This window comes from Phasianus colchicus, chromosome 7, assembly GCF_987193195.1.
Source record: "Phasianus colchicus chromosome 7, bPhaCol1.hap1.1, whole genome shotgun sequence".
Lineage (NCBI taxonomy): Eukaryota > Metazoa > Chordata > Aves > Galliformes > Phasianidae > Phasianus > Phasianus colchicus.
Genome location: NC_143442.1, coordinates 6,527,902 through 6,554,379, shown reverse-complemented (window position 1 = coordinate 6,554,379; position 26,478 = coordinate 6,527,902). Strand labels below are relative to the sequence as shown.

At 40.2% G+C, this 26,478-nt stretch overlaps 1 protein-coding gene and 1 pseudogene across 5 annotated transcripts in view; one reads left to right on the top strand and one right to left on the bottom strand.

The window, feature by feature from the left end:
- The window catches only part of TMEM163 (transmembrane protein 163), an 85,524-nt gene extending 60,400 nt beyond the window's left edge, over positions 1 to 25,124 (bottom strand). For 4 of the 5 annotated variants that reach the window (XM_090143584.1, XM_090143585.1, XM_090143589.1 and 1 more), the window contains exons 1-2: positions 24,688 to 25,124; positions 20,031 to 20,150 (exon numbers count right to left, since the gene is read on the bottom strand). In XM_090143584.1, coding sequence (XP_089999710.1) covers positions 20,031 to 20,150; positions 24,688 to 24,847 — 280 coding nt within the window. In that variant the 5' untranslated portion in view covers positions 24,848 to 25,124. The remainder of the gene's footprint in view (positions 1 to 20,030; positions 20,151 to 24,687) is intronic. The other variant, XM_090143588.1, reaches the window with a different exon arrangement.
- LOC149917199 (uncharacterized) lies at positions 1,697 to 2,925 on the top strand (annotated as a pseudogene).
- Positions 25,125 to 26,478: the final 1,354 nt, after the last annotated feature.

Here is a 26,478-nt window from a genome sequence, read left to right as displayed (position 1 = left end):
GAAAAGTACAGAGGTTACTCATGCCAGACTGATTGATAGCAGACGTTTGAATCCATGGCCTAAATTTGAATTTGTAGCTACTTCAGAATTGAAGCACGCACTGATCAACAGCTACACGTCTTTGTCCAAAGCAAAACATGATTCAGTGAACATCCTGAGATACTGCCAGTTACTAATTTCGGGTTTTTGCTGAAGATGTGCCTGGAGAACTACCATTGCCCTAGTTGACCCTTGATGTTAGAACAGCAGTAAAGACACAAAAAGGAATCAAACATCTCTTTCTGCGCACGAACAGGAAGAACCACACATTTGTCAAAGTCTTGAAACATACTTGCTCATAAACCTAATAAAATATGATCAACTGAATAGATGCAATGAGAGGAAGTTTCCAGTGTAGCTTCCAATTTCCTCCTCAAGTCATGTGATCAGGAACTGCTGGAGCTGAGGAACTGAACAGCAGCAGTAGCTTCCCTTAAGCCAAGGCCCATATAAAGTTAGCCCACAGACTAAGTATGCTTTGAAACCACCAGTAAGACTATACTGTATTATGCTATAAATGGTATTTCAAGAACACTGAATAATTTATACCACGTAGCACTTGTACTTCCAAATGCTAAGACATCCGAAGGCACTATTCCAGGATACGAAATAAGAACTGCGTAAGAAGGAACTGTTCCCCTTAGGCAAAATATTAGCTACCAAAAATGTGAGATTCTCCAGTTCCTCTAAATGCTTTCAGCAAAAATTCAAACTAGAAAAGCTCATGCTATGACGTCAGCAGTACAGCAAAGCACGTATCTAATCAGTCCCTTCTGAGTCTTTCATACAAATCTTCATCTTTGAACCAAATCTTACCTTTATACAAGATTCCTGAAATTGTACATATATGAAGATCAAATGTCAGTATTAAGTAACCAAAACATGATATCTTTATTCTTTATTCTACATCCATGCATCATCATTTTAAGGAACAATGAAATAACCAGTACTTCCAAAGAAGTCCCTATTTCAACTCAAGCTCACCATTTCCAAAACTGCCTTAACCAAACATTTTCATATGAATGATTTGTCACATAATTAACATTAATTATCAGATGAAATACATCAGACATCTCAAAAGCACTTCCTTTGATATTCTTGCTGTTTTAACTGCAATGCATCCTACGCAGCTGATACGTGATACGTGAAAGCTCTTGGTGTAGAATTCCACAGTGGTAGCACCTTCAGGTTCTGACACAAACACAGCTTTAATCTATTCATTTATACAGTACCCCACTTGTTAAAATAGCTTGGTGTTTTGAGCTTGTACAAATTTAATTCCTGGTGTAATTTTAAAATTACATTTTGTCCCCACTAGGTTGCTTCAAAGCAAAGCTATAAATTTATAAGATATCTTCTGAACTCTGCACTAATAAAATTAACATTGGACTGGAAGTCATTTTGCTATTCGTTTCCTCCTTACAAAAATCAATGCACATTTAGAACTACTTTTTGGTGAGCCACATTATGCTTACTACTGGAAGTACCCATGAGCACTATTACCATCCTCTGCTTTCCGTACACCCTATCGATTGCTGTTTATCTGCCACGTGCTTGAGAAGTAGAACATCTGTGTGTAGATAACTTAGGTGTTTGGTACTGGACACGCTAGAGCTATCTGCCTTGGTATGGAGATCAAACCCAGCGAAGACACAGCATGGTAGTAAACTGCAATTGCATGAACCCTTCAAAACCCCTCACAGCAGCAGGTCAGGGATCTTCTAGTGTGGAACTCAGTGGTACCTGCTTCCCCACTTGTGTGCCTTTCTCTGGTTGCTGCTTCAGTAATCCCCTGCTTGGCAAGGTGAAGGCCATATTTTTCTTGGCACTTCAGCTGTGAGTCCAGGGTTGCTTGTATTGCCTGCTTGTGTTGAGTCACACATTTGGTACAGGACATGGGAACAGTAATGTCATGGCCAGCAAACAGTCAGGGACTGGGGAGGGCACAAGCACTGGATCCCCTTGGCTGTTTTCCTAGCTACAGTGGCCCTGACAGAAGTGTGGCCTGAACTCAGTGACTGGGTGGTGGATATCCCCCAGGTAATTGAGATGTCTGTGCATGAATTGTTATGGAAAGTAGCATCAAAGTCTTCTCCCAAGTTAGCAGAGAGACTGAATGGCTATTAGCTCTGGGGCACAAAGATGTAGCATTACAGAGTAAAATGAGAGAGCTGGAAAAGGAGGTCAGGACTTTATGAGATATAAAGGCAGCCATGCAAAAATTACTACTCAAGCAAAGCAATGCCACAGACTACATGGCATTGTAAAACAGCTGGCAGTGCCACAAAGGTGCAGATCTCTGGAAAACATGAGATTTTTATTTCCTTAAGTTCATACTTTTACCACAAAACCTTCGTGAGATCCCAAGGAATGAGATGGAAATATTAAAAGTGAATTCTTGGACTCTGAGGTTGAATTTGAATTGGATTCAGATGGGGAGGCAGCAAGAGCACAACCACTCATATCAACAAGGGGGCAGCAGGAGAAGGCAGATGGAAGGGTTGAGATCACTGACACTTATACTCCAGAAGAATTAAGTGAATTTCTAGAGATCTATCAGTAAAAGAGTGGGGAAGGAATACTAGCATGGATTTTGCAAGCTTGGGATAGTGGTGCTACAATCTACATACTTATTGATGGGTGAAAAATACCTATTAAGTCCTATTGCCAGTGGCCAAATACAACAGGTATATGCTCAACTACAAAATATCAGAGATCCCAATGGGAAGGATGGTATTGCACCCATGCTATTAATGGTTATATACAGCAGTTCTCAGAGCATATGCAGAACCTGCAAAATGAGTGTTGTCCCTCAGAAATTGGTGTACAATGGAAGAAGGTGTCAGTTTAGTGCAGCAGATGGGGAGGGTTCACAAGTTAATTTAGATGATCCAATCCGGACAGGGTAGCAGTAATGAGACGTGTTGAAACGCAGCTTTTTGGGGGGATGTCAGCTCCATCGCTGCCTTAGAGTGTCCCAGAGTCACAGGTGCTATTGGGTATATGGGTGCCATGGTAAACACCCCGAGGGAACTGGGACCATAATTTCAGGACCGTCTGTGTGGGTGGTGGATAAATGTAAACTGGCAAAACCCAAAGGAGTTGTATCATGGGAGAGAAGGAAACAAACATGGAATTATCTTGTGCAAGTCACCCGGCCTGTGGCTGGGGGGTTGGAGATTCATGATCCTTGAGGTCCCTTCCAAGCCGGGCCATTCTGTGATTCTGTTTTACCAATGGCAAAAATTAGCACCTATGCAAAAATATCTTCCCCTTTCTGCCCTACCTGCTACCTCACAGCAAAGCACTACCCAGCAAACACCAAATCAGCAGACATCAGGGTTTGGCAGCTCCCATCAAATTGTAGCCCGTTATGGTGAGGAGGATGGATGGCCCCTAATCTCAAAGTGGCAGTCTGGAGGATAGGGGACCTGAAGCTACTGGCATTACATAGTAACATTAATGATGAAGATACTACATTACAGATTGAGGGGTAGGGAGGAAATCCCACCCCTACCCTCTGAGCTGACCTAGAAATCAGAATTTCACCTAAAATAGAACTGTAATAAATACTGTGTTCAGTGTTCAGTTTTAGACGTGCTATGTAAGCACTCAAATAAAGCAGGTTTAGGTCCAAAACAAATGGGCATCTGTGGGGGAGAGGGGGGGCGACAATGGGAAAGAGGGAAGAAAAAGAAGGTGGGGAGAAAGAGAAAAAGGCAACATGCAGTTCCTTTGAGTTCTATAACTTCTAAAATAGCAGGTTAAATTATTGAATATGTAATCTGATTCTAATGGAGTTTTTATCCTAAATGCTGTTTCTTCACAAAAGAAAGATTTTTCCCTGTTTTTCAAAAGATTTATGCCCACAGCAAAAATAAATAAATAAATAAATAAAATAAATAAAAAATAAAAAATGACCAGAGGGGACAAATTATCCACTGTATCCCAACAACCCACCATGCCCACCAGACCTGACACTGAATTTATATTCATTTTCTTTTAAGAGGAAGTAGAACAACAACAGAAAATTGGTATTAGGACTGCATCTGTTTTCTCATTCTCCCCTGTCAGGAGGCACTACGCACAGAGGAGCACTCATCTTGTTTAGTCCCCCAGGGGCTGCAGTACATACAGACACAGCTCCAGTCTGCCTTAGGACACAGCCTCTCACTCAGCAAACACCATGAGGGTAATGTTCTTTTCCAGAATGAGATCGCTTCTCCTTCTCCAACCTTTTTCAATTTTAAACTTCAATTATAAAATCATTGATTTCTCAAGTACCTCTGGAAAACCAAATTTAATTTTTAGTATGATCAGCTACTCAGTTGTTGGGGCTGAAAACCATTTGAACAAATGACAATGGCTTTGAAGTCCACTACTAACAACGCTGACCCAGCTCCAGCTAAAAGCAATTAACCATATGAACTATATCAACTAAATAGACATGTATTTTGTAACTCAGAAATACGTTGTGTACAGTGAGCACAGAAGAGAAAGGCTCTTTAATATTTCTAACCTGTTAGGTAATTTATTTCACCATTAAAAAAAAACATGCTAAGAAACTTACTGAGTCGAGTGTTTCATCTGATAGATAAGAGCGAATATGCATAAAGAATTCACATCTCCAGGTTCTGTTACTTTCACACCATCCCATAAAGATAAATTCTGCCTTTCTATAATCCAAGCAAACGAGAGGAGAAAGAAAATTGTCAATTAATTTTGGCGTCGCAAACTTGACAGTTGTTCAAAGCAGCCACCCTTGCTATTTTTACTAATCTTAAAATTCAACATGAGCTCTGTGGAGCATTATGAATCACTATGTTATTTTCTAAACCAGCTCAGATTTAATCATCATTTCAGAAAACAGAAAAATAACACGATGTTCTGGATCCTTCACCAGTGGAAGGGGGCATGGCACTAGAGGCAGACACTGTGAGCTGTGTAACTCCGGGCAATAGCCCGCATGAAAAACCAGGGCACAGAAGCCGTTGCAAACAAGAAGTTGAACAGAAAAGTAAGAGTAACAATTTTCAATAACCAAAATATGTTAGCTCTCCTTTTGTCAAATAGAGGAAAGTTTGTCTCTGCATGGAAGAAGGAGGAAATCAGGCTTGCCACACATCTTATTTCCTGTGAGCCACTGAAAGCAGCTTCCCACAGCATGTTAGCCGTGAGTTTTAAATAGCCTGTGTAAATGGAGGCAGGGAGCAATCGGGCATGTGAGGTAAGACAACCTGCTCCTCCAGACACGTATACAGAAATGGGTACTTAACCTTATTCTAATTTACATAAAAGATATGTCCAGCATATTCCTAAATGCTGTACCTAAAACTGTACACTTGTAAATGCCACACACAAAGCACTGCAATTACCTTCACATGTATATTTGAAGTCACACTTGCCATTCCCTGATCCTCAACACCCTGCACTATTTTAATGGCAATTTGCCTGAGCGTGTAGCTGTAGTGATGGAGGCAGGTGAAAAGATGAAATGAATGTACAGCAATGGAGCCTTCTCCCTTAGCCTGTGATCTGAAGCACGGTTCCTGCTGGGCGGTGTTAATGGGCTTAGTAAATCCCTCTTTTTCAAACAGAAATAAAAAGTTATTATTTCCATCTACTACTGGGAAAAGGGCAACAAGAGGGCATAAACACTTGGCCTAGAAAATAGAGCGTGCCAGTGTGTAACATAGGACTGAAACGTGATGCTTGTTCCTAGAAGAAAGTCAGTCTTACTGTACAAAAACAAACAAAAAAAGGCTGTTTTCTATTATTCTCTACATGAGAACATTAAAACAAAATAGCCACATTCTCAGTGCTGGTTACAGCTGCATCTCTGTTTCAGTGAGCACCATTATAAGTCAAAGATTATAAACCTTTCAAAACAACCTTTTAATTGCATTTAATAAGAAATCACAGAAACTAAAATCAAAGGCTGCTTTTCTCATCATTTTCTCATCAGTCCCCACTGCCTCACAACACACTATTCTCTCACTCGTGCAGAAAAAAATAATAAAAATTTAATGTCAGAAATTCCCTAAAGCAGAGCCTATTATAAAACATATGAATTCACCTGAATTTTGGAGTGCATATTTGCAACTTTCAATAGCCTTGCTTCCAGATGCTGTAACAGTAGAATTACTTTTGTACCAATGTACAAGCTCTCTTTGCTCTCACCTTTTGTCCTTCCAGAGAAAGAAACAAGAAAACAATGTTCTTCTAAGAACCCATTAGATTTCTCCCAAAATAAGCATGTGAACAGATGAGGCAATAGAGACAAAATATGACTGCGAGACATGAAGGGTTGGGTTTTGTTCTTGCACTTTGAGTTAAATAGCACTGCTGAGTCTGAATGCAGTCAGAACAGCAAATCATTTATTAACAGAACAATTCATTCCAGTTACAGATTTCAGCAGAGCAACCAAAGGCAGGAAACTTTCCCGAAAGGCCATAAGAGACACGTGGAATGTTTTTAATGGAGAAAGACAAATAGTCCACAGAATTCTTAATACTGCTGGTACTACTGCTGAACTACTGGACTTACTGAAGGAAGATGTTTATACAAATTGGCAGAGGGCAGGGCTCTCATCCCCGCCTCAAACTCAACTCAATACCTATAGCTGATATGGAAACATGAAATTGTGATCTTATCCCATTCAACAGCAGTAGGAGAAACTGAAGAGTATTTAAAAAGACAATATCAGAAATCAGAATCATTTTTATTTTTTTGCTTTTTAACAGGGGGAGCTAAGAAGAGAGACTGAAGAAAACCATATGCAGTCACATTAACATCTCCTTCAAAGTCCAAGGTATCTTCTGAATTTTTGCAGTTTCTGTAGCCATACTAGCAGTCAGTTTTACTGCAAAAATATGAGATTCTAAACTACACAATACTAACACTTAGATACAGACCTCTGCAGAAAAACTCAGTGCTTCAGATCAAGATCCTTTACTGAGGTACATGAAGAGGATGTGAATAATACCCATGAGAACAAACCAAAAAACTGCATCAGTCATTTAAAATTCTAATATCTAATTCATTTATAATCTTTACCTTAAATTAGAGTGACCAGAACTGAGAGAAGCCCTCAAAATCCAAATGCAGTGTGATAACAGGAAAATGAAGTGACCAACCAACAGCAGAACTAGAAGCAGAATGTCATTTACCTAAGCAAAAACAACTAACTTACATTGGAATTAATTTGGACTTTGCAAGGTAACAAAGTTAGAGGCAGATATCTGAGGACAGTTTAGCGACAGTGAAACTACAGGTATAAAGCTAATAGATTTTGGCTTCAGCCTCAAAAGCATGAGCACATGCTCACTGGCAGAGTCTTCAAACCAAAAAGGTCCTTCTTTGAAGGAGGTTAATTCTTACGTTTCACTAAGCTGCTGACACAGGCTGTGACTTTCCCAATCTATATTTTGTTCCAGTATCACAAGGCTCACACCATCGGGTGTGAAAGTCACAATCAATTCTGATTAAAGTCATGCAAGTGAAATCAGGGCTTATGCATACTACGAGTGTAAGAGCTAGCCATTATCACTAATTGGATACATTTTACTAATTTCCATGCATTTTATCTGACTTCCCAGTTTAAATCATTATACATACACTCAAAACATTAAAACATGGAACACATTGTAAATGTTTAGGTCTAAAAGCTGTTGTTGCAATATGTAGTGACATACTCTTGCACTTTTAGCTCACTGCAAATGTGAAACCTTTTCCACTGCAAATGGAAAAACACACCATGCACATTCATTCCTAATTGCACCCCAGAGATGGACATGTTCAAACTGGAGATCAAATCAACTGCTTTACAAAATAATGCTGCTGTGAAACTGGCTGTAAGGCTCAGGTAGCAATATCACTTCTTAAACTACAGATGACTGCGAAATACATCACTTGGATGATAGCTAAAAAGATTCACTGCAAGTAAAGGTCAGGCCCTCATGTGTCCACTACTTTTGATAAATAACCTATTTATACTTGCATGAGAAATTCTAAAAAAAGACATAGATGAACAGGATGAACATCAGCAAATTCCATTATTTACCTTCAAATCTGCCTTTTTTTCTTAAGTGTGTTTCAAGAACAGATAGCATGGGAAATTTTTTTTTTCCATTAAATTGGTTTTGTCTCACTAGCAGCCAGCAGTAAGCTTACTCACTCTGCCAACCAGCATGTGAATGAATTAATGGTTTTATAACCCTGATCCCTAGCTGTCTCAATTTTCTTGAGAGCTAACTTTATCTGAAATTCAGAATGCATTTTGAGAAACACTGCGTCCACATTATGCAATTCTATTCCACACAGTATTCAGCAAGGCACTACGTACTACTGCTCTAAGTCACAGCACCTGCATCCTTATAATATACATCAGATTGTTCAACCAAATTATTACTCCTGCAGGTTTGCAACCCAGTTGTGGAATCTGTTTTCCTTGGTGCTGTCTCCTGTGTAGAACAAGATGGCTGAGTATCACTGCCTTGTTTCTACAGCGGTGTACAGCCAAGCTTGGAGACCCTTTATCAGGATGGCGCACTGAAGATTTCTACTTCTGTTTAGCATACACACAACTGGATTCCAGTCCTCCTTTTCAACTGGAAGCATTCCTGCTTTCATGAATGATGTGAATGCCATGGCAATCTTCAGGTCCACCTACTGCTCACACCGTTTAGACTGTCATTAAAGGAAAAGCTGATTGTGCTCACAGCTGTATGGTACATCAGCAAAGCCAGGATTATAAGAATATTCTACAGGAAAGCAAATAGCAAAAATCTTCCACTTCCGAAAGTACTCTACTTGTCTGTCCATAAGATGATCAGAAAAGCCTCTGGCTTGTTTCATTCCAGACACTGAGCATGAGAACAGTGAAGCTGCTGAGGCTGAAGGCAGCTCTGTAAACAGTCAGATACAAAGACTTGACAGCCACTAAACGTGTGACACTGACACCTTCTCAAGACTGACCTGGACACACAGCAGGTTCAGTGCTAATATGTGACCTTCATACTCTTAAGAGCTCCTTTGTATTGCTTCTCTAATCCCAATCCACATTTTCAAAAGCTACTCAGTTTTCCTCACCCAAAAAAAGTAGAAGTATGTACAACAAACCTGCTATATCCCTGCAAAAAAGAACAACAGACTTGTGCTGACATGACAAGTTACTACAAACTTCAGGTCAAACGGGGGGAAAAAAAGGGGTTATTTCCTAAAAGTAAATATTCAGGGCCTCACTAACATGTTCATGGCAACAATCAGCACACTAAAGGCTTTTTATCTGCTGCTCAAAGAGACTTCAAAACTTTTTAAACAGTCAATTTCCATAAGGATCTCTTCTTTGCCATCAAAAACCTCCCTGCACTTCAAATTCAAGGCAGGTACTTCCCAGCATTCTCCTGTCTTACTGCATTTCTCTATGGTATTTATTTGACAGCAGTTTTAAGTTATAAGAAATCCTTTCCAAAATCTATTTGTCCAGTGAAAACTGTTACTGAGAGCAAAACTAGAAGCACAGTACTCTCAGCACTGAAGAAGTAACATTAATAACAGTTACCCTTCTCTACTGTCTACCAAATGAGAGGAGGACAAAGAAAAAAACTCCATGCCCATAAAGAGGTACTTTGCTACTGGGATTATTACAGACTTACTAAGTTTGGAAAAGACCTCTGAGATCACATAGTCCAACTATCAGCCCATCTCTGCCATGCCAATAAACTACATCCTTCAGTGCCACACTGACCTTTTTCTTTAATACCTCCAGGCACAGTGACTCTACCGCCTCCCAGGGCAGCCTGTTCCAATGCCTGACCACTCTTTCAGTGAAGAAATTCTTCCTAATATCCAACTTGCTATTATATCTTGCTCATATTCTTGATGAATCTACCAGGCTAGCCAGCCTTGGAGCACAACAATACGCACCAAAATTCATTAACCCAAACACATCACTCCACTGCACACTTTGTAAAATTATTACTGCCCAGGCAGTAAGTCAAATATTCCTAAATGTGTTTAATTACAACCATCTCAGCACAACAAATCCTGTGATGCTGAAGTAGCTTTCACCAGGTAAACCTCAACAAACCACAGAAATTATCTCACAAACCAGTAGTACTGAGACAAAGAAGTCTGCAATAACTTCCTAGAACTAAAACCACAAAATTCAGAGTACTTTTTCCACTACAGACATATGATGCACATAAACGTATCAACTACTATATAGCAAAACACTCCAATTTTTGGCAGAAAATTCATCTACTTTTTCATGCATCTAAACCTGATGTGTACAGATGGAGAATCAGCTTGCAGCAGTAAAACAAACAGTTTTCCCAAAGCTACAAAGCAAGCTTGGGCTATGACCAGGACTAGAATAGTCCCTGAAGTAAATTCTTGGCAAGATCACTGTGAACTGAGTTAGTGTTATTGCACCTATTTTCCTCAGCCTTTAAAAATGCTTGTGAAAGCTTAAACCTGTTTTAAATTGAAATCAAGCCATGAATGCCAACAATTTTTTGTGAATTTTCTCCAACTGAAGATCTGCCCCTTTAAATAATTACAAGCGTATTTAGGAGATCCTTAACCCAAAAACTCCATAGGCCATAAGGCACCACTTGCTACATTATTCCTTAAATCTAAGCCTTGTTTTCATCCATCAGTTGCTTCTCAGCAGGGAAATGTACACACAAGAACCCAACAAACACCTCTCAGTGGGAGAATGGCAGAACTCTTCCACTGAGTACAGTTTCTCCCAAGCATTTACCAGGATTCAAAAATCTCAAAACTGGATCATTTGGCCATCCACATCTTAATATCACTTTTTTTTTTTTCCAACCCCATGCATAAGCAATAGCAACAGTCTTCACGCAATCAGAATTCACGTGGTAAAAAGCACATAATGAATTTTACTTCCTTAACTAACAGTCTGTAGAAATTAATTTGCTGTCCTATTTTTCCATGTCTAGAGAGAGACTTGTTAAATTACCTCTCCTTTTATTGTTGCAGTTAATTACACACAGAAATACCAAGTCATGCTAAATGAAAAGGATACAGAGTTTATTATTAGTTTCTAATGTGCCACATTGAAGAGCAAACGAATTGGCCCTTTTGGGTACTATTAGTTCCACGCAGTTAGGCATTATGGTCTGATATACGTTAGCAGCAGCAAGGCAGGGAACAGTGAGGTCTAACAGGTTGGGAGGCAGGCAATGATCCATCCAGCTCTCATTCACACTCTCACAAAACAACAAGCAAAGACTGATGCCTTTCACCTTCCTTTCTATATCCCCAGCAGTGTGCGCATACAACCTGATCAACATGAAACAGTGCTAGCACAGGCTGCCTCACTTCTTGTGCTGCTTGGCAGTTTGCTCCTAACTCCTTTGCCAAGCAGGAATTGATCTTCTACCGCCTCAAGGAACAGCTGCAGGGTTAGAAAACAATCTTTCACCTTCCCAATCTTTAGTAACTTTGTTACCAACTTTCATAATGCTGGTCAGGTCTGATGGTGTTACTCAACTCTGTCCTGTTTTTCATGGAATATTTAGAAACACTTTTCTGTGATTCATTAAATTTGTACTCAACAGGAATTTAATGGTACCAAACACCAATCCGTCATTAAATATCTGAAGTCATTCATTGTTCTGAAAGAGCATTCTTATCATGGAAAGATCACAAAACATTCTTTTGATCCCATAAAATAAGTTAGGCAGCTTCCACAAAATATCATCTTTGAGGAACTTTTTTCTAATTTAGACTTCAGTATTCCAATACTCTATTAGGCCCAGCAGAAGGAGACTGAAGGAACCTACTTTTATTTTCCCCAGTTACAGATCCTAGCTGACACTGCAGACTGCATTTGCATTTTATTAAATCTCCCACTGAACGATAATAAATCTTTCCTCTAAAATTTGAGAGTTTTTCTTTTCAGAGCTCAGGGAAATGCAGTCATTCTTTCATCATTTATATGTTTCATTAAAAAATGATCTGAGGACAAAGAGCCTGGAAGTACATTTTCTTCACCTTGGCATATAGAGAAGATGGATTATACTCAACAGTTCCTTGATGCATAATCTTCAATTGCAGAAGATACAGAGATCTGACGAAAAACCTTCATCTGGGATTCAGCTACGGATCCAGTTCTGCAGTAGATCTCATTATCTCAGCACTGCACTAACTTAGAAATGGCTCAGAGATCTCTCCAGAAAGTCAGAGCTTGCAGTACAACCATTAAAAGCCACTTTCACACAGCAGTTCCTGGAAGGCACAATGCTCTTGTCTACCTTCATGATATTTGTCAGACTATCCTCCTTCCTCTACAATTTATGTCTAGCAAAAAATACCAACTGGTTATTTCTGGTCACTTCTTTGACTAAGCACTGACTAATCTGCTTCCTTGTATCCTTTTCTTTCCTTTCCTTTTTTTATGTACATCCAGAGAGCACAAGATAGTAACAGATCATACAGGAAAGTCACAAATACATAGGACCTCTTTTTCTGAGAAGGTTGATTTGCAAATGAAAGTTAATGTTTTATTTAAAGTTACCTTGCCTTCCTCAGTCTCCGGATATTTGGCTTCCATCTTTGCCAAAGATTTATGATAATCCTTATTTGAACAAAACTAATTCCACCCAGTTGCACTGCCCTTTTAATACAACATAACAAAATCTCCCTATCTTTCAATTGGAAATACATATTGACAATACAGTGGCTTGACAGGATATCAAAATCTAAATACATTAATCAGAGATCAGAACTGCAGACCTTTATCTCTCAGTACCATTGCCTCAATGGAAAAAAAAAAAAAGAAAAAAAAAAGTACTTTTAGCTATTTTTGTTTTCGAATAATATCTGTGTAACATTTTCAATCAGCTACAATAATGGACTGACCAAACCACAGAAATTAATTTGCAGTGTGCCATAAATGCATCTAGCACCACACTGGAAAAGCAGAGCAGTTTGACAGAGGGTAATGGGCATCTATTACATTTACTGACAGTGATAAATAATATTTTCAAATGAAATATTAGATTAACTTATCAAACTGCATTTTTCACAAGATTAGTATTAACTTGCCTCTTCTTAAGAACTGTCATAGCATGTAAGAAATGAGAGTTACAAAACAATTAGCTTAGTGATCTTGTTGGTGGATTTTCAGAAGTGTCCTTTCCTTAACTCTGGATGAGTAACCTTAAAAGGGGCAGTGCCACCTACTGAAACATCACCCTTGCTTATCCCAGTTTTCTCCACTACCAGTCCATACACACCCTCAGCCTCTCAGAAGCACTCATTTCCCATACATCACCACCAGTGCATCACTAGTGTTGGCAACCAGAAGCGCATTTGTCAGTCAACCAACAGTATTTCTACTGGAACATGGCAAAGATCTGCTGGGAGCTATACTTGATAGCTGCCTTCTAAGGAAGCAGGTATCGCTCTTGTGATTATTTGTGATTATTCCTATATATAAGTTCTTCCTACAGTTCTCCAGGCAAAGGATTGCTCAACCCTTGACCAGTACTTGCTTGGACTTGTTCATCTGTGTCCTCAGCAAGCTTTGAGACAGTGATGCAAAAGAATAATCTCCTACACATATCGAAACAAGTTGAGTCATCTCCAGCAAGTTGGAAATATAAATCTATATTCAAAAAGTATTAAAACATAACAGGCTTCAGATCTTCAGCAAAAAGAACACTGTGATAAATCACACTGAGTAGGAGCTAAGAGGTGAGCACCAAGCCCTACCAAAGCACAACAGTTACGTTATTTAAAAATGGATATCAGGAACAAATTTATATTTTGATGTCTACTAAGTTAAAATACATTAATATTTGAAAATTTCTGGCAGAAGAAAACAAACCAGATAATATATATTTTTAATATGACGTAGGATTTATATAATGTAGTAGATTTTAATAACTGCTACAGTTATTATAGGACTAGATATTGCCCTGCTCTATTTCACAACTTTGCACAAAAAATTCCTCTAAATCTCAGCAAAGAAAGACAGGAGGACAGGGGACAGACTTGTGATTGTAATTTTTACACTAAATAGCTTAGCACACTGGAGGGTTTCTCAATTCCTTATGAAATGATTTTACAGCTCTAGCTTTCCCTGAATATTAGGACTGAAGTTTAATTCCTGGAGATCATCTTCTCTCAGCAGGAAGGAGTCACCATTTAGATCAAGGAATCATTACGTTTCAAAAAAGGAACAGGCTGTTACATCTTAAAGGTTAGCATTTAAAAACGAACTCAGCTTTTTCAATAAACATCCACCACAGCAACAGTTTTTGAATTTTGTGTACGTCTAAATATATAGATACAATCCCATCCTGTATCTATACTACCTAGATCTCACAGGCTTCTGTCACAATTTGCCTGTCAGCTCAGTAAAAAATGTCATGACGCGTGAAGCACTGCAGATTTTAGACCTACACTTCAACAGTTATCAGTCTTGAACTTGACACCCATATGCTATTTTCTCCTACCAAGAAAGTCACTTGGAGTTTTGTATGCCTAAAAAAAGACAGGCCTTTTTACTTGCTTCTCATTTCATTTTCAGTGAATGAAAACTGTATTTTGCTGTTTTGAAGTACAGTCTGACCTGTACAAAAGGCTATCTTTTGCCAGTGCTGCACAGGTAATGGATTTTTTGTCCTTTACATCTTACATATAATATAATATAGGACCAAGCTCTGGTTTCAACTGTATTGATGCAACTATAATGAGGACAACAGGGCTACACAAGTGTCACCATTGTCAGAACTTTACCTTGGGAATGTAAGCTGTATATTTCATTAACACTTCTGGGAGTCTGCAGTCCTGAAGCACCTGTCTATTTGTAGCTGATGTAATTAACTGCCCTGAGAAATGAAAAATGAGGAATTTGCATACTGTCATACAATAGTTCTACTCTGTATTTCGCTCCTTCATTTGGTTTTAAGCTTCTGAATGTTGTTGTCTTAAAATGTAACTTTCTGGAAATACACTCAGACCTTCAGGAGTGAGAAATGCAATTCTGTACAGCTCCCAGAAGAGAAAACACCAAGATTTTCCATGTCATCGGAGATCCTGGAGAATTCTGCTCAGGTACACAGCTGACACACTGTTACATGGGTCTGAGTTCAGAATGCCCAGCATTTTTCCAAAATTCAGTGACCTTTAAAGAACGTTGAATCGGATATCCAAAATAAAGAGCCTCAGAGTCATGAGCCTTTATCTACATTTTCTGTTAGCACTATTACTCACAGCTGTGCCCAGAGACTGCTATTGTGCAAACATGAGGGAAAGTCCTCATATATTTAACTTTTCAAGCAACATTAGGAATAGGTCACTGGGAAAATGATACATCCGTTAATAAATTAACACAGCCACCCCCAACTCAGTTGTATAGGCAGTATGCTATGATGAGAAATGAGGCATTACACCAAAACATCCACATCTGAGCATCCAGAGGACAACATCTTCACTTGCTCAGTTTGTCCCATGTAACTCCATTTTCACTGCATCAGAATAACATAACAGGGGAGAACAATCAGCAAACATGTCCTACAGGGAGCCAAAATGTGATCTGATGGCTCAGTTTAGTTATCCAAATGAAAAAAAAGTGGGTCTGGATCCAGACTTTCTAACGTTTGTAGGCATTTGAACGTAGAGAATCTGAACTAGTATGAGCCATCTTAACTGTGAGGAACTTCTAACCCCAAACTTCTTTTTCGCTGCGTTTCAAGCAACATGCTTCTCTAATTTCAGTATTTGGAAGTTTGCTTCAATAAAATAACTTTTTGATTTCTGACAGCTCAGCATTTTGCAAATTGCCCAATGTCAGCTTTTTCAGTGATGCATTCACTTGCAGAGCCTATTCACACTGGGATAGGCTGTCTGCAAGTTCCTTCTTGACAGCCACCCTTCACAAAGCAGGCATACATTCTAAATCAAGCTCTGACTACAAATCTACCCAACCTCTGACTACAAAGAGGGCTTTTAGTGCAGAATTTCGTCTGTACATTGTTTTGATATATTGATATGACTGCTCCATTCATTGGGAAACAATTTTATCAATTTTAGTTAATCGAATCAAGAAGATGAATGAACAGAATGCTTTCTGTGAATCAGAAGTCTAAACTGGACAAGAAATACCAGAGAGAATGTGAGCTTGTTTTCTGCTTTTGTAGTTTTATCAGAGATTAGGTCCTTGGGTAGAAACTAAAGTAGAACAGCAAAAGCCATATTTGTGTAGTTTTCAAAATTAGACTTTAGTAACAGGAATATCAAGACACAAAGAATAACATTTCAAAACACAGAAATTTCCTTACACTTGTAGCAATCCCTCATCCTCTATTATATCACTGAAACAAGGCTCACTATGAACTTACAGTACTGCAGCTACAGAAAGAAGTTATAGTTATTACAAAATTATTTAGATTGCACCATCATAGTACACACAAATATGCATTAAAAATGTTTTATTATGCTAACATTCTTCTCTTGGATTACTGTATATCAGAAAGATGTAATTATATTAACATGATTACTCCATAACTTACTTGGGGTGCTGAGCAACAAGCCAACATTCATCTCTGTAATTTTTATCATGCTTAGGCTCCGTTTCTGACTACATGTTTGAAAGGATCAAAATCCACTCTCGATGATAATTCCACAAACATGGATATTTCAGGCAACACAGAAATGAAAAGTGAAATCAACTGATCTGTCAGGCATTGCTCAGTATCTGAACATAAACATATTGCACAAAACCCACAAATGTCAGAATATGCATAACTGATCCTAAGCAAGCCTAACTTACAGCCACATCATAAGGTTCTGCTGACAACAACAGTTTTACAAACTGAAGTATTTAAGGACTTCACAGAAGCTTTGTGCAACTGTATGCTGGCAAGCAATACCTTCAGCAGCACCCAGAGCTGAGGGGATCACAATTACCATCCAGTGCAGGTGTTGTGTTTAGAGGTAGGAAAGCAGTATTTAGAGACTGCTGAAGCTTCCAAGTGGTCTTTTAAAAGTACAGCATTTCTGTGGTAAAATTAAGTATATTGAATGCCTGATGGCGAGAGATCTTTTCATTCAGTTAAAGGGAAATCCCTGATTTTACAGTTATGGAAGCTCTACTTCTCAACGTTAGTGAACAAAAGATAGCAGTTTCATTTTCCCTTAAGCAGTCATTTTGTTCCAGACACAACTAGCCTAATTCAACCTCTTAAATGCTGAGAACAAACCCACTTTGATGCATACATCAACAATTCCCCTCCTCCCTTCCAGTACTTTAACCCACAAAATAGCCTATATTGGAAAGAACAAATTCTATACAACTGTTCTGAGGCAATTTTAAAACACATATGTAAGAATATCATCATTTTAATTTATACACATTTAACTCCCAAAATAAAACACAGTCAATAATTTGCTTCCCATTCTCCTTAGTTACCAAAAAGTTGCCACCAGCATGTCCCATCAGGAATATAGCAAGCACCACTGGGTTCTAAAGAGCAGCAGAAAGATGTCATGAAAAGACACACAGAGACCCAAATGAGACCTGCTGTCCAGCAGCCATCCTGCTCTTCCATACAGCACTGTACTCAGTGTGGAAATTTTGGTCAGGTCTTCTTAAGAGTAAGCCTAATGCAGAGGGGCAGGCCATTAGAAACAGAAGGAAGTCTAGTTAAAAAACACTTGATTGAACAAAGAGATTTTTGAACCACCTCCCCATTCTGCACACAGACCTTGCAACAAGCATTGTTCCCCTTAGAATTTTTCCTAACCTTCAGGTCCTCCATTTCCTCATCTGCATTTATCAAGCAATTCAGTTCCCTAGCCAAATATCTTTATTACTTCAACTGCAGCTGCAAATGCAGTGTTGTAAGTTACATTAGAAGAAAGTATTTTAAGACCTACGAAAGTAAAAACCAGTTATTTCCATAAAAAGTCTTTATGTAAATCATAAAGAGTAGTGAGAATACAGTCAGTGCAGCAAGAGAACAGACAGTGCAGTCACACCATTAGCACAGCAGGTCCCCATTTTTCACTGAAAAACAACATCAGGAATGTGTTGCTAACACCTTACCATTACAGACAGGTAAAAAGGAAATGGGATGCTTTAAATAGCAGGTGTTTGCAAAGAACTGGCAGTTGTCACTTTGGGGTGTCTGACAACTCGTCATTTATATCAAACAGGACACAACTCTGGTAAGCTGGCATGCCTCCCAAACCATGGATTGGCTAGAGGAACCTGCTAAAAGAGGATGAGCTCAGCCAGTGTAAAACAATAAACTGAGTAGAACTGCAAAAATGACACAGGGAAGCAAGGTGATGAACCACTATATTTTCTTCAAATATTAAAAAGTTTTAATGTTAAAAATATCAAAAGCCCTAACAATACTTCAGCTGCTTCCTCCTCTGCTCTTCACAAATTCAGTCCCATCAGATCACAAGAAAAGATTCAAAAATCAGTCTGCTATTAATAGCTGACTTCAGCAGTTCAATGACCATCCACTCCAACTGAACATGCAGTGACGGTGCATGCAGGCAGAGACCAGCTTCTTTATTGATAGGTTGTTTTTCTAAGTTTCTTTTTGTAGAGTTTCTAAACACTATGATTGCCACAAATAAGCAAAACAGAAAATAAAAAGCTTCCATACCACCTAATTCTTTTAAAAGATCTTTTTTTTAAAAAGTGAGTGTTTTATTGCCCATTTTGTACTTATATTTTGTAACTCTGACAAAAACTTAAAAGAAGATCAAGCATCTCTCAATATTTCCTAAGATTGTTTTGCTCTAAAACATAGTTGCTTCAGTACAAAAGACAGACTAGAGCCTTTTCATTCAGCTGTCCTGCTTTGTTGTTAATATTCAAATTCTTTTTACAGTGTTAGATTTTGCTCTCAAGCGTTCCTGCTCTTTTGCTGGTTTTTGAATCAAGCTATTGTACCTGAATTTCTATAAAAATTGCTCCAAGTAATATACGTCAAGTTTTCAGAGACCATTTGGTCAGATTCTAATAATGTCTCCTGGGAGCTGACACCAACTTCTAGCAGCAGGTCGAATGCTATAGATTAGGATAATAAAACACATGCTGCTGCAGCTTCAAAAACAAACAAAAACCACAACAAAAAAGCAAGTCTGCCTTTATCAAGCTGAAGAATCATGTTTGGTTTTTTTTGTGGGCTTTTTTCCCCCCTCTTTTAAGTAGAGAATGTACCATTGCAAACATTTTGATCCACGTTCCACAATTCTTTTTGTTTTTATGATGATTTACCGCATTTTTTGCACTAAACTAAAATATGTCTTTATTTAGACATTGCAGTATTTTTTCCCTGTTTTGAAATACAAAAAATATATTTTTCAAAGTAAAGATGTTTTGGTTCAATGCATTGGGTTCTTTTTTTCCTGAATTCTTTGTGTAAAGGCAAAATAGACAAAATGTCCTGAGAATTATAGAAAACCACCAGCTTAACAAGAGGCTGGTATTGTTCCTCCACATTAACACTGTCTTACAGTACCTGCCAGTGTAAGAAAAACTATATATTTCCCCCTTATAATTCACTAATATTTCTTATACTACTGCAACTATGAATCCCAGGTGGATTAAGGCTTATTTGACCTCTTTGGTTAAAGGCAATTCAGTGCATAATGATTTTTTACACTACTCCGTAAAATGAACAATTTCACATGCATAAATGCTAACAGGAATCAACATCTCCTGTTTCTTTCTCCGACCTTCAACAACCTTGTTCTTTGCAGAAAAAAACCAACAGTTTTACTAATTCATAAGCACTCTGCAGACACAGGCAGCCTAGAGAGAAATCTTTTCAGCAGTCGCAAAGAAAAGAAACATGAGAAAGCTTCCATAAAGATTCTAAGAAATTCTGAGAACCCAAAAGAATAGAAGGAAAAAAGATTAAAAAAAAAAAAAAAAAGGAGAAAAGAAAAAGAAAGAGGTGTGAAGATTTAAAATATTCCCAATACTCACTGAAAGCAGCCACTGCAAGAGCCAGTGTGACAATAATGGAGACCCAGGAAACCCACAATGCCTTCTTTCTGTAGCTTTGAGCTTCATGAGGTTTTAGCCTTGTACTGCTTTCTAGTAAACCTGATAAGCAATAAGCAAAGAGGGTATGAACAATACATTGCTCTTTTTAAAGGCACAGCTGTGTTAGTTCAGACCTAAATCTCACATTCACATTCTATATTACTTTTAGAATCAATAGAGAATCAAACCCTCCTCACATGATCATGGTTAGGTGAATGAAGCCATCAAAAATGTATGAGTAAGCAAGCAAAGCACACACAAGCTGTTTTGATTTCACAAAGAATGCAAAGCTTGCACCTCGGTCACTTAAAAGAGCACTGCAACTGTACAGCAGTGAACAGAAATTCCCATCACCGTTTTCCACCTTTACATCCACACAATGAAGGGCCCAATGCTACACCAGTGAAACCAAAAATCATTTCAGGAATTCAGGATCCTGAACATAATTAACATAGGAGAAAAATGCAAGTCTGACAGTCTCTGAGAAGTAACCTACCAGTGCACAGAAATACTGTGAGCATATTGCTCATCAAAGTAGAAGCAGGCACTCTTTAGAATCAAAGCTATCACAGTTGAAAAGACCCCTTGAAGCACAGTCCCACATAGCAAGAATACACCCCCAACCAGAAGCTGCATTAGGGACTGACTGAAGAACAATCTGGCCTTACTGCAATCAGGGTAAAAGTCTGCTAATAGAAGCAAACAGGACTGCTTTCTCTCATTACTGATGCTTTCAATTTGTGGAATTTTTTTTCCACTTGTCTTGAATAGCAGAAAAGAATTCAAGTTAAAAAATAAAATGAAATTTCTTTAATTGGCTTTTGTTCTCTCAGCCTGAGTTTTAAGCCACTTTTTGAGATGCATTCATAACCAAACAGGCTTGTCTTTTGTTTATCCCATTCAGATTCTTTCCTGCTTAAGATACAAACACTTCTTTTTCACCAGCACGTTCCTACTCAAATCTGCTCAGCTGGTAAGAGAAAGTGCGATGATTTTTAACCTTCTTAGTAAATTACTGGAGGAATTGTGGGTGGCTCTTCTCAGATGACTATCTTGCCTGCCCCCAGTGTACACAACACCAGTTTAATAATGCAGTCTTTCATCTGGTCTCACACCTTAGGCAAGGGCTAGAGAACAGGAGCACTGGCAGACAAAGCAGCAGATTACAATCTAACAGCTGAAGCTGGTAATATCCTCACCTTCCCCACTTTTATCTCCAGTCTTTCTTTGATGGCTACTGCCGCTTTGAGGGTGGGGACAACCGATCTGCTTATGGGTGTACTCCTGAATCTACATCACGCTTAACTCAGTTCATTAATGTTACCAGATATTAATTTCAACTGACTGTAATACGCTGGCTGTAAACTGCATTGGTTTTGGAATCAATGCAGAAGTGAATCAGCCATCTCTGCCTCAGGGGCAGCATGTGTCAGTGAGGAGCAGGCGTCCAAGGGTAGGAACAATTTCAGCCACCAGATTTTATTCTGCCATTTCAAGCCCATCAGAATGACCAGTTCTAGTCCAAGTCTTGTTGGTCACATTCACTCCCTCTTGGAAAAATGTTTCACATTTTTTTATTCCTGCAAGCAAAGTGGACAGAGTTTCTCTATGAGAGTCCAGAAAGAAATTGGGAAAATTGAATTTAACACTATTCCTGTGTTTTCAGAAAACTTAAAATACTGCCTGCTTCTTGTACTACACCCTGCCCTCTTTATGAACAAAAAATGAAGGCCTATTATGAAACAATGTTTGCTTCTTACTACATGAGTTCTTTGTCTGATACCTCAAATCTACCAGATGACTGAAAGGTCTCAGTCCCTTACAGTGCTGCACAGCCATCTCTTACATAGTCTGCCTTCACTTGTGCAAAGGAATGTCAGTATTTTTGCAATGTTTCACCCATATTTTGTCAGTATATATAACAATACACAGTTTAATTGCTATCTGATATGAGGTCGTTAACAACAGATCTTGAAATAAATAATTAATTTCTACTAACGTAATCATGCAGAGAGCACCTTCTTATGTTTGTGGGTTTTTTCCCCCTTCTCCCCTCTCCCCAGTTAAAAATTCTAAATGAAGGCCCAAATCTTGTTGGAATGCAAAACAAGGTGGTTTCCCTAAGTCAATTCTGAGTAACAAGACTGCAAACCTGAAATAAAAACAGAAGTGAATGGCAGACATCCTCATTTGGTTCATTCTTTAAAGACATCCTACAGTTCATGGCTACTGCTCACTATTACCTGGGAAGACCAACATATGCAGTTGATAATTACAAATCAAATAATATCCTAATTAAATTGAGGAATGAATAATAAGCCCCACGGCTAGCATAGAACTCCTGATTACTATTCATGTGTCAAGCACATGTCCAGTATGACAGAGACTGCAATCCTTATAAAACAGAACCACTTCTGCCGTGTGTGTGTGTGTGTTTCTCTCTCTCAAAATGGCTGGTATATTCCAGTTATCAGAGAGGTGATCCCTTCCTTCCTGTAAGAATTCAAATACATTTACCATATTTAATGTTTTCATCCCTTAGAAAGATTGTATTATTCTCAGGAGTGTCCTAGGGGATGGCATGAAATAATACAAACTCATTCACATCACTGCCAAACCCATAACATGATTCGCATATTACAAATCAACACCAGCTCGTTATTTTACACACAACACAATTCAGAAGGTAAACCTCCATCATTTTTTTTTTTCCACTGACCATAAGAAAACAAATTTTAAGCAACCATTGGGGGCTGAAAGATACTCTTTCAGTATAATCTGCATTGCAACAAAAATGAAAAGCTAATATCTACTGCTAAGATTCCTCCACCCTAACATTAACATACTGGATGTTTTTACTACCAGTATTTTATTTCACACACAGACGTCCCTGAAGAAGAGATCATGAGCTGGTTAAACCCACTGGATTTTTACATATATATATTTTTCCAGTACCTTCCTATATTAGCAGATTTTCTTCAAAAAAAAAAAAAAAAAACAGAAGGAGAAAAAACCTGCCTAACAGTTGCAGAACACAAGCTTGGCATATTTGTGAAGCAATTCTAGGATATTCTTTACCATATGCTGACTTACCAGAAGTACTTTTCTGTTTGGCTAAGAGATCATTTTAAAATGTCAAGACAGAATTTGTGGAAGAGATAAGGCAAACAGAAAATTGTTCATCTAAGACATTAGAAGACCCCATCTGAAAAATTACCACTCATTCTAGATATGCATCTTGCTGAGCAAATATCTTGTTCTTAAATTTGAGGTTATTTTTTATTTTTAGCAAACATGGAAGTATCATCTCTATAACTGGATCTGCTATGATTCATAGGAAAGGATCATTAGAAAAAGTACAGTCTAAAAGGACAGACTGTAACAATTTCAATATGGACAACCTGCAAAAAGCATAGCAGGATTTCCTCTTTAATTGTGGAATTGTGGACTGGGAATTGTGCTTGTAGATGGAATTGGTGACTATAGGAAAAGCAATGAGAAAAAGATACTGCAAAGGCCACTGAGAGAGTGTGAACATGGAGAAAGAAATAGAATCAGCAGCTTTAGTCTCTTCTCACTCCAAGGAAGAGATAAGGCTATGTATATCAGATTCTCCCTTATAGGAATTCATACCAAGATGGCCAGCTTTCATCTTTAGCTCTGTCATACTGGGCACAAATTAAGAGTTTCTGCACTCAAACATCCACATTTGAACCCCAACCAAAATCTGTGGTGCCCATGATCTAAAATAGAACCAAAGCCTCAAACTGCCCCGAGACAAGATGTCTGTCCTCCACCACTGAATGCCACAGTCAGGCACCCCTGGGAAGCGGATGTCCCCAGCCCCAGAGTGACTGAAACCTGCCAGGAAGATGGTGACTGCTCTTCCCCACCGCTGCCCTACTTCACACCTAGGAGATGTAAGCAAACACAACAGGAGTTTGGAGAGCTGGGGAAAGAATGGGAGATACGGGGTTACGTGTACGATGGGAACGTGGAAGTGACTTCGGGATGCTTAAAGAAAAAGGGGGGAAAATGCAAGAGAGATGCTAAGCCCGGTGTGTGAAATAAAAATGGAGACAAATTGCGTGAAACGGGAGCCTGGAGGCGTCATGGAGGCATTACGGAGGAGGGTTACAACGGCAGCTGGCGGCGCTCCCAGGGGGCAGCAGGTAAGCCAAGAGCCACGCACACAGGGAACGGCGTCCAAAAAGGCTAAAAGCTAACTGACGCGGTTTGGAAGCCTCGAGCTTTCCATCCCCGGTCAGACAGCCGATAAATAACAAAATAACAACAGCTTCGTGGGGCGGGGGTAGCGCAAGTGCCACGACGGGAGCGCAGCGCCCTGCCCGCCCCGCTCCCCTCACAGCCGAGCGGCTCTTCCCGCGCAGCGCCGCGGCTGAGGCGAGGCGGCAGGCGGGCAAGTTTCGGTCGAGGTGGGAACGGCCACGAAGGGAGTTTATAGAAATATCTCGGAAAGGGAAAGCCTGGGGTAGGTCGGAGGCAGGTCGATAAGCGGATGCCGGCTCGGAGGGGCCCGGGGACGGAGCGGGGAGCCGACGGGGCTCGCCCCGAGGGAACCGTGCGAGGCGCTCACCTCTGTCCTCCGGCCCCTCGCCGAACTGCCCGCTCTCCCCGATCCGCAGCTGCTCCTGCTGTTGCTGCTGCTCCCGGGGAGGCGCGGGCGGGCTGCTCCCGGGGGGCTGCACGATGGCGGGGTCCGGGGTGCTGTCCAGGGCGGCTGCGGGCGGCTCCATGGCTCGCGGGAGTCGGGCGGCGGTCGCGGAGCGAGGAGCGAGCGGAGCATCCAGCCCGGGCGCGAGCCCGGAGGGAGGAGGCGGCTCCGGCTCAGAGCATCGGGGAGACGGGGAGCGGACAAACTCCTCCGGCCGCTCCCCGCGGCCGCCTCATCGCTAACCTCGCCGCCGCCGGGGGTGGGCAGGTGGGAGAGCGGTGCCGCCTCCCCGCGCCGCCCGTCCCCTCCCCGCCCCAGGGAGCGGCGCTCCGCCGGCGGGAACGGCGCGCGGCCCCGCGAGGAGCGGCGCGCGAGGGGCGTCCCGTGCGGCCGGCTGCCCTCGGGGCGGGCGGGAGGGGCTGCGGTGAGCCGCCCCGGGGGTGATCGCCCTTCGGAGTCCGCAGGTGGCTCCGGCACCGTGGGCGTCATTACGGCGGCCGGCCGGGTCGGTCCCTGGGGCGAAGGCTGAGGGCAGCGCTGCCCTTCTCCAGAGCCCGCGAGGCAGAAATTTTGTTGTACTGACCGCCCTTTGTTAACAACGTTAGGCTAAAACCTGCCTTAAAAGGTGCAACGGTCTCGTGGAAGGGTGAGATCGGAGCCGGAGGCTTGCTGGCACCCAGAGGTGCTCCCGGTTCACTCAGCTGCCATTCCCGGCGCTGTGGAACAGAGGGGAAAAAAAAATAAAAGCCTCGGGAGAACAGAAGTGGAAAAAATAGAAAGTGTTACTGATAGATCCGTGCCAGATCCGTTATCTTCTTCTTCTCTGCTGGTTCCTAATGACTAAATCGAGAGGTGCAAATAAACAGAAACGATTTCCATGCTAGCACAGCTCCCAGTTGCATGCTCGGTAGCATGCAGATAAATTTTGGAACTGCATTGTGCTTGGACTCGCATCTAGGAAAATATCAGAAGGCCATTAGGCACTGCAGCCCAAGCACTCCACTGATATGTACGTATATGATCTCTATTACGTTAAATAAAGATGAGGTTGTCTTTCTCTCTTGACAAACCAGCAGATCTGGGGAGTACAGAAAGGCCAGGGGAAAACTATTAGTTGTGCGAATGTACGATTTTATAAGCTGCCGATCTTGCCTTAAAAAAAAGTTTTTGTGATACTTTAGGAATGCCAGTTTGGGAATGGTTCATGGAACATCACAATGGCTTAGTTTTCCCTTAAAACACCTCTTGATCCTACATGGCAACCTTCAAGATCAATTGCATATATTTTTAAAAAAAAAAATTACTTGAAAAATTAAATACGAGTAAAGATTAAAGAAAGTGACATCAGTTGTTATTTTAGAAACTGGCTGGCATTCATTTTTGAAGTCTTCAGGCCCCTTTCATCTTCACCCTTAGCTATCCCACCCTGCTTTCTGATCATAGGCTCTTGCTCTACTAGATGGATCTACATGAATATGAATATAAAGAATACCTAGGGTATTTTTATTTTCCCTCATGTAATGGATACTATAGTAATATGGACTATTTGTTCCTACTGTCAAAAGAGTTTCTCACCTGCATAAGCTAACACAAGAGAGTTATTTTGAGGGAAATGTTTCTTGAGTTTGGGCTTAGATGGGAGAAGTTGGAAACTATTGATTGAAAGCGTTGTTTTTTTTTCTTAATGGGCAAATTATTCACAAAGGTTTGGTG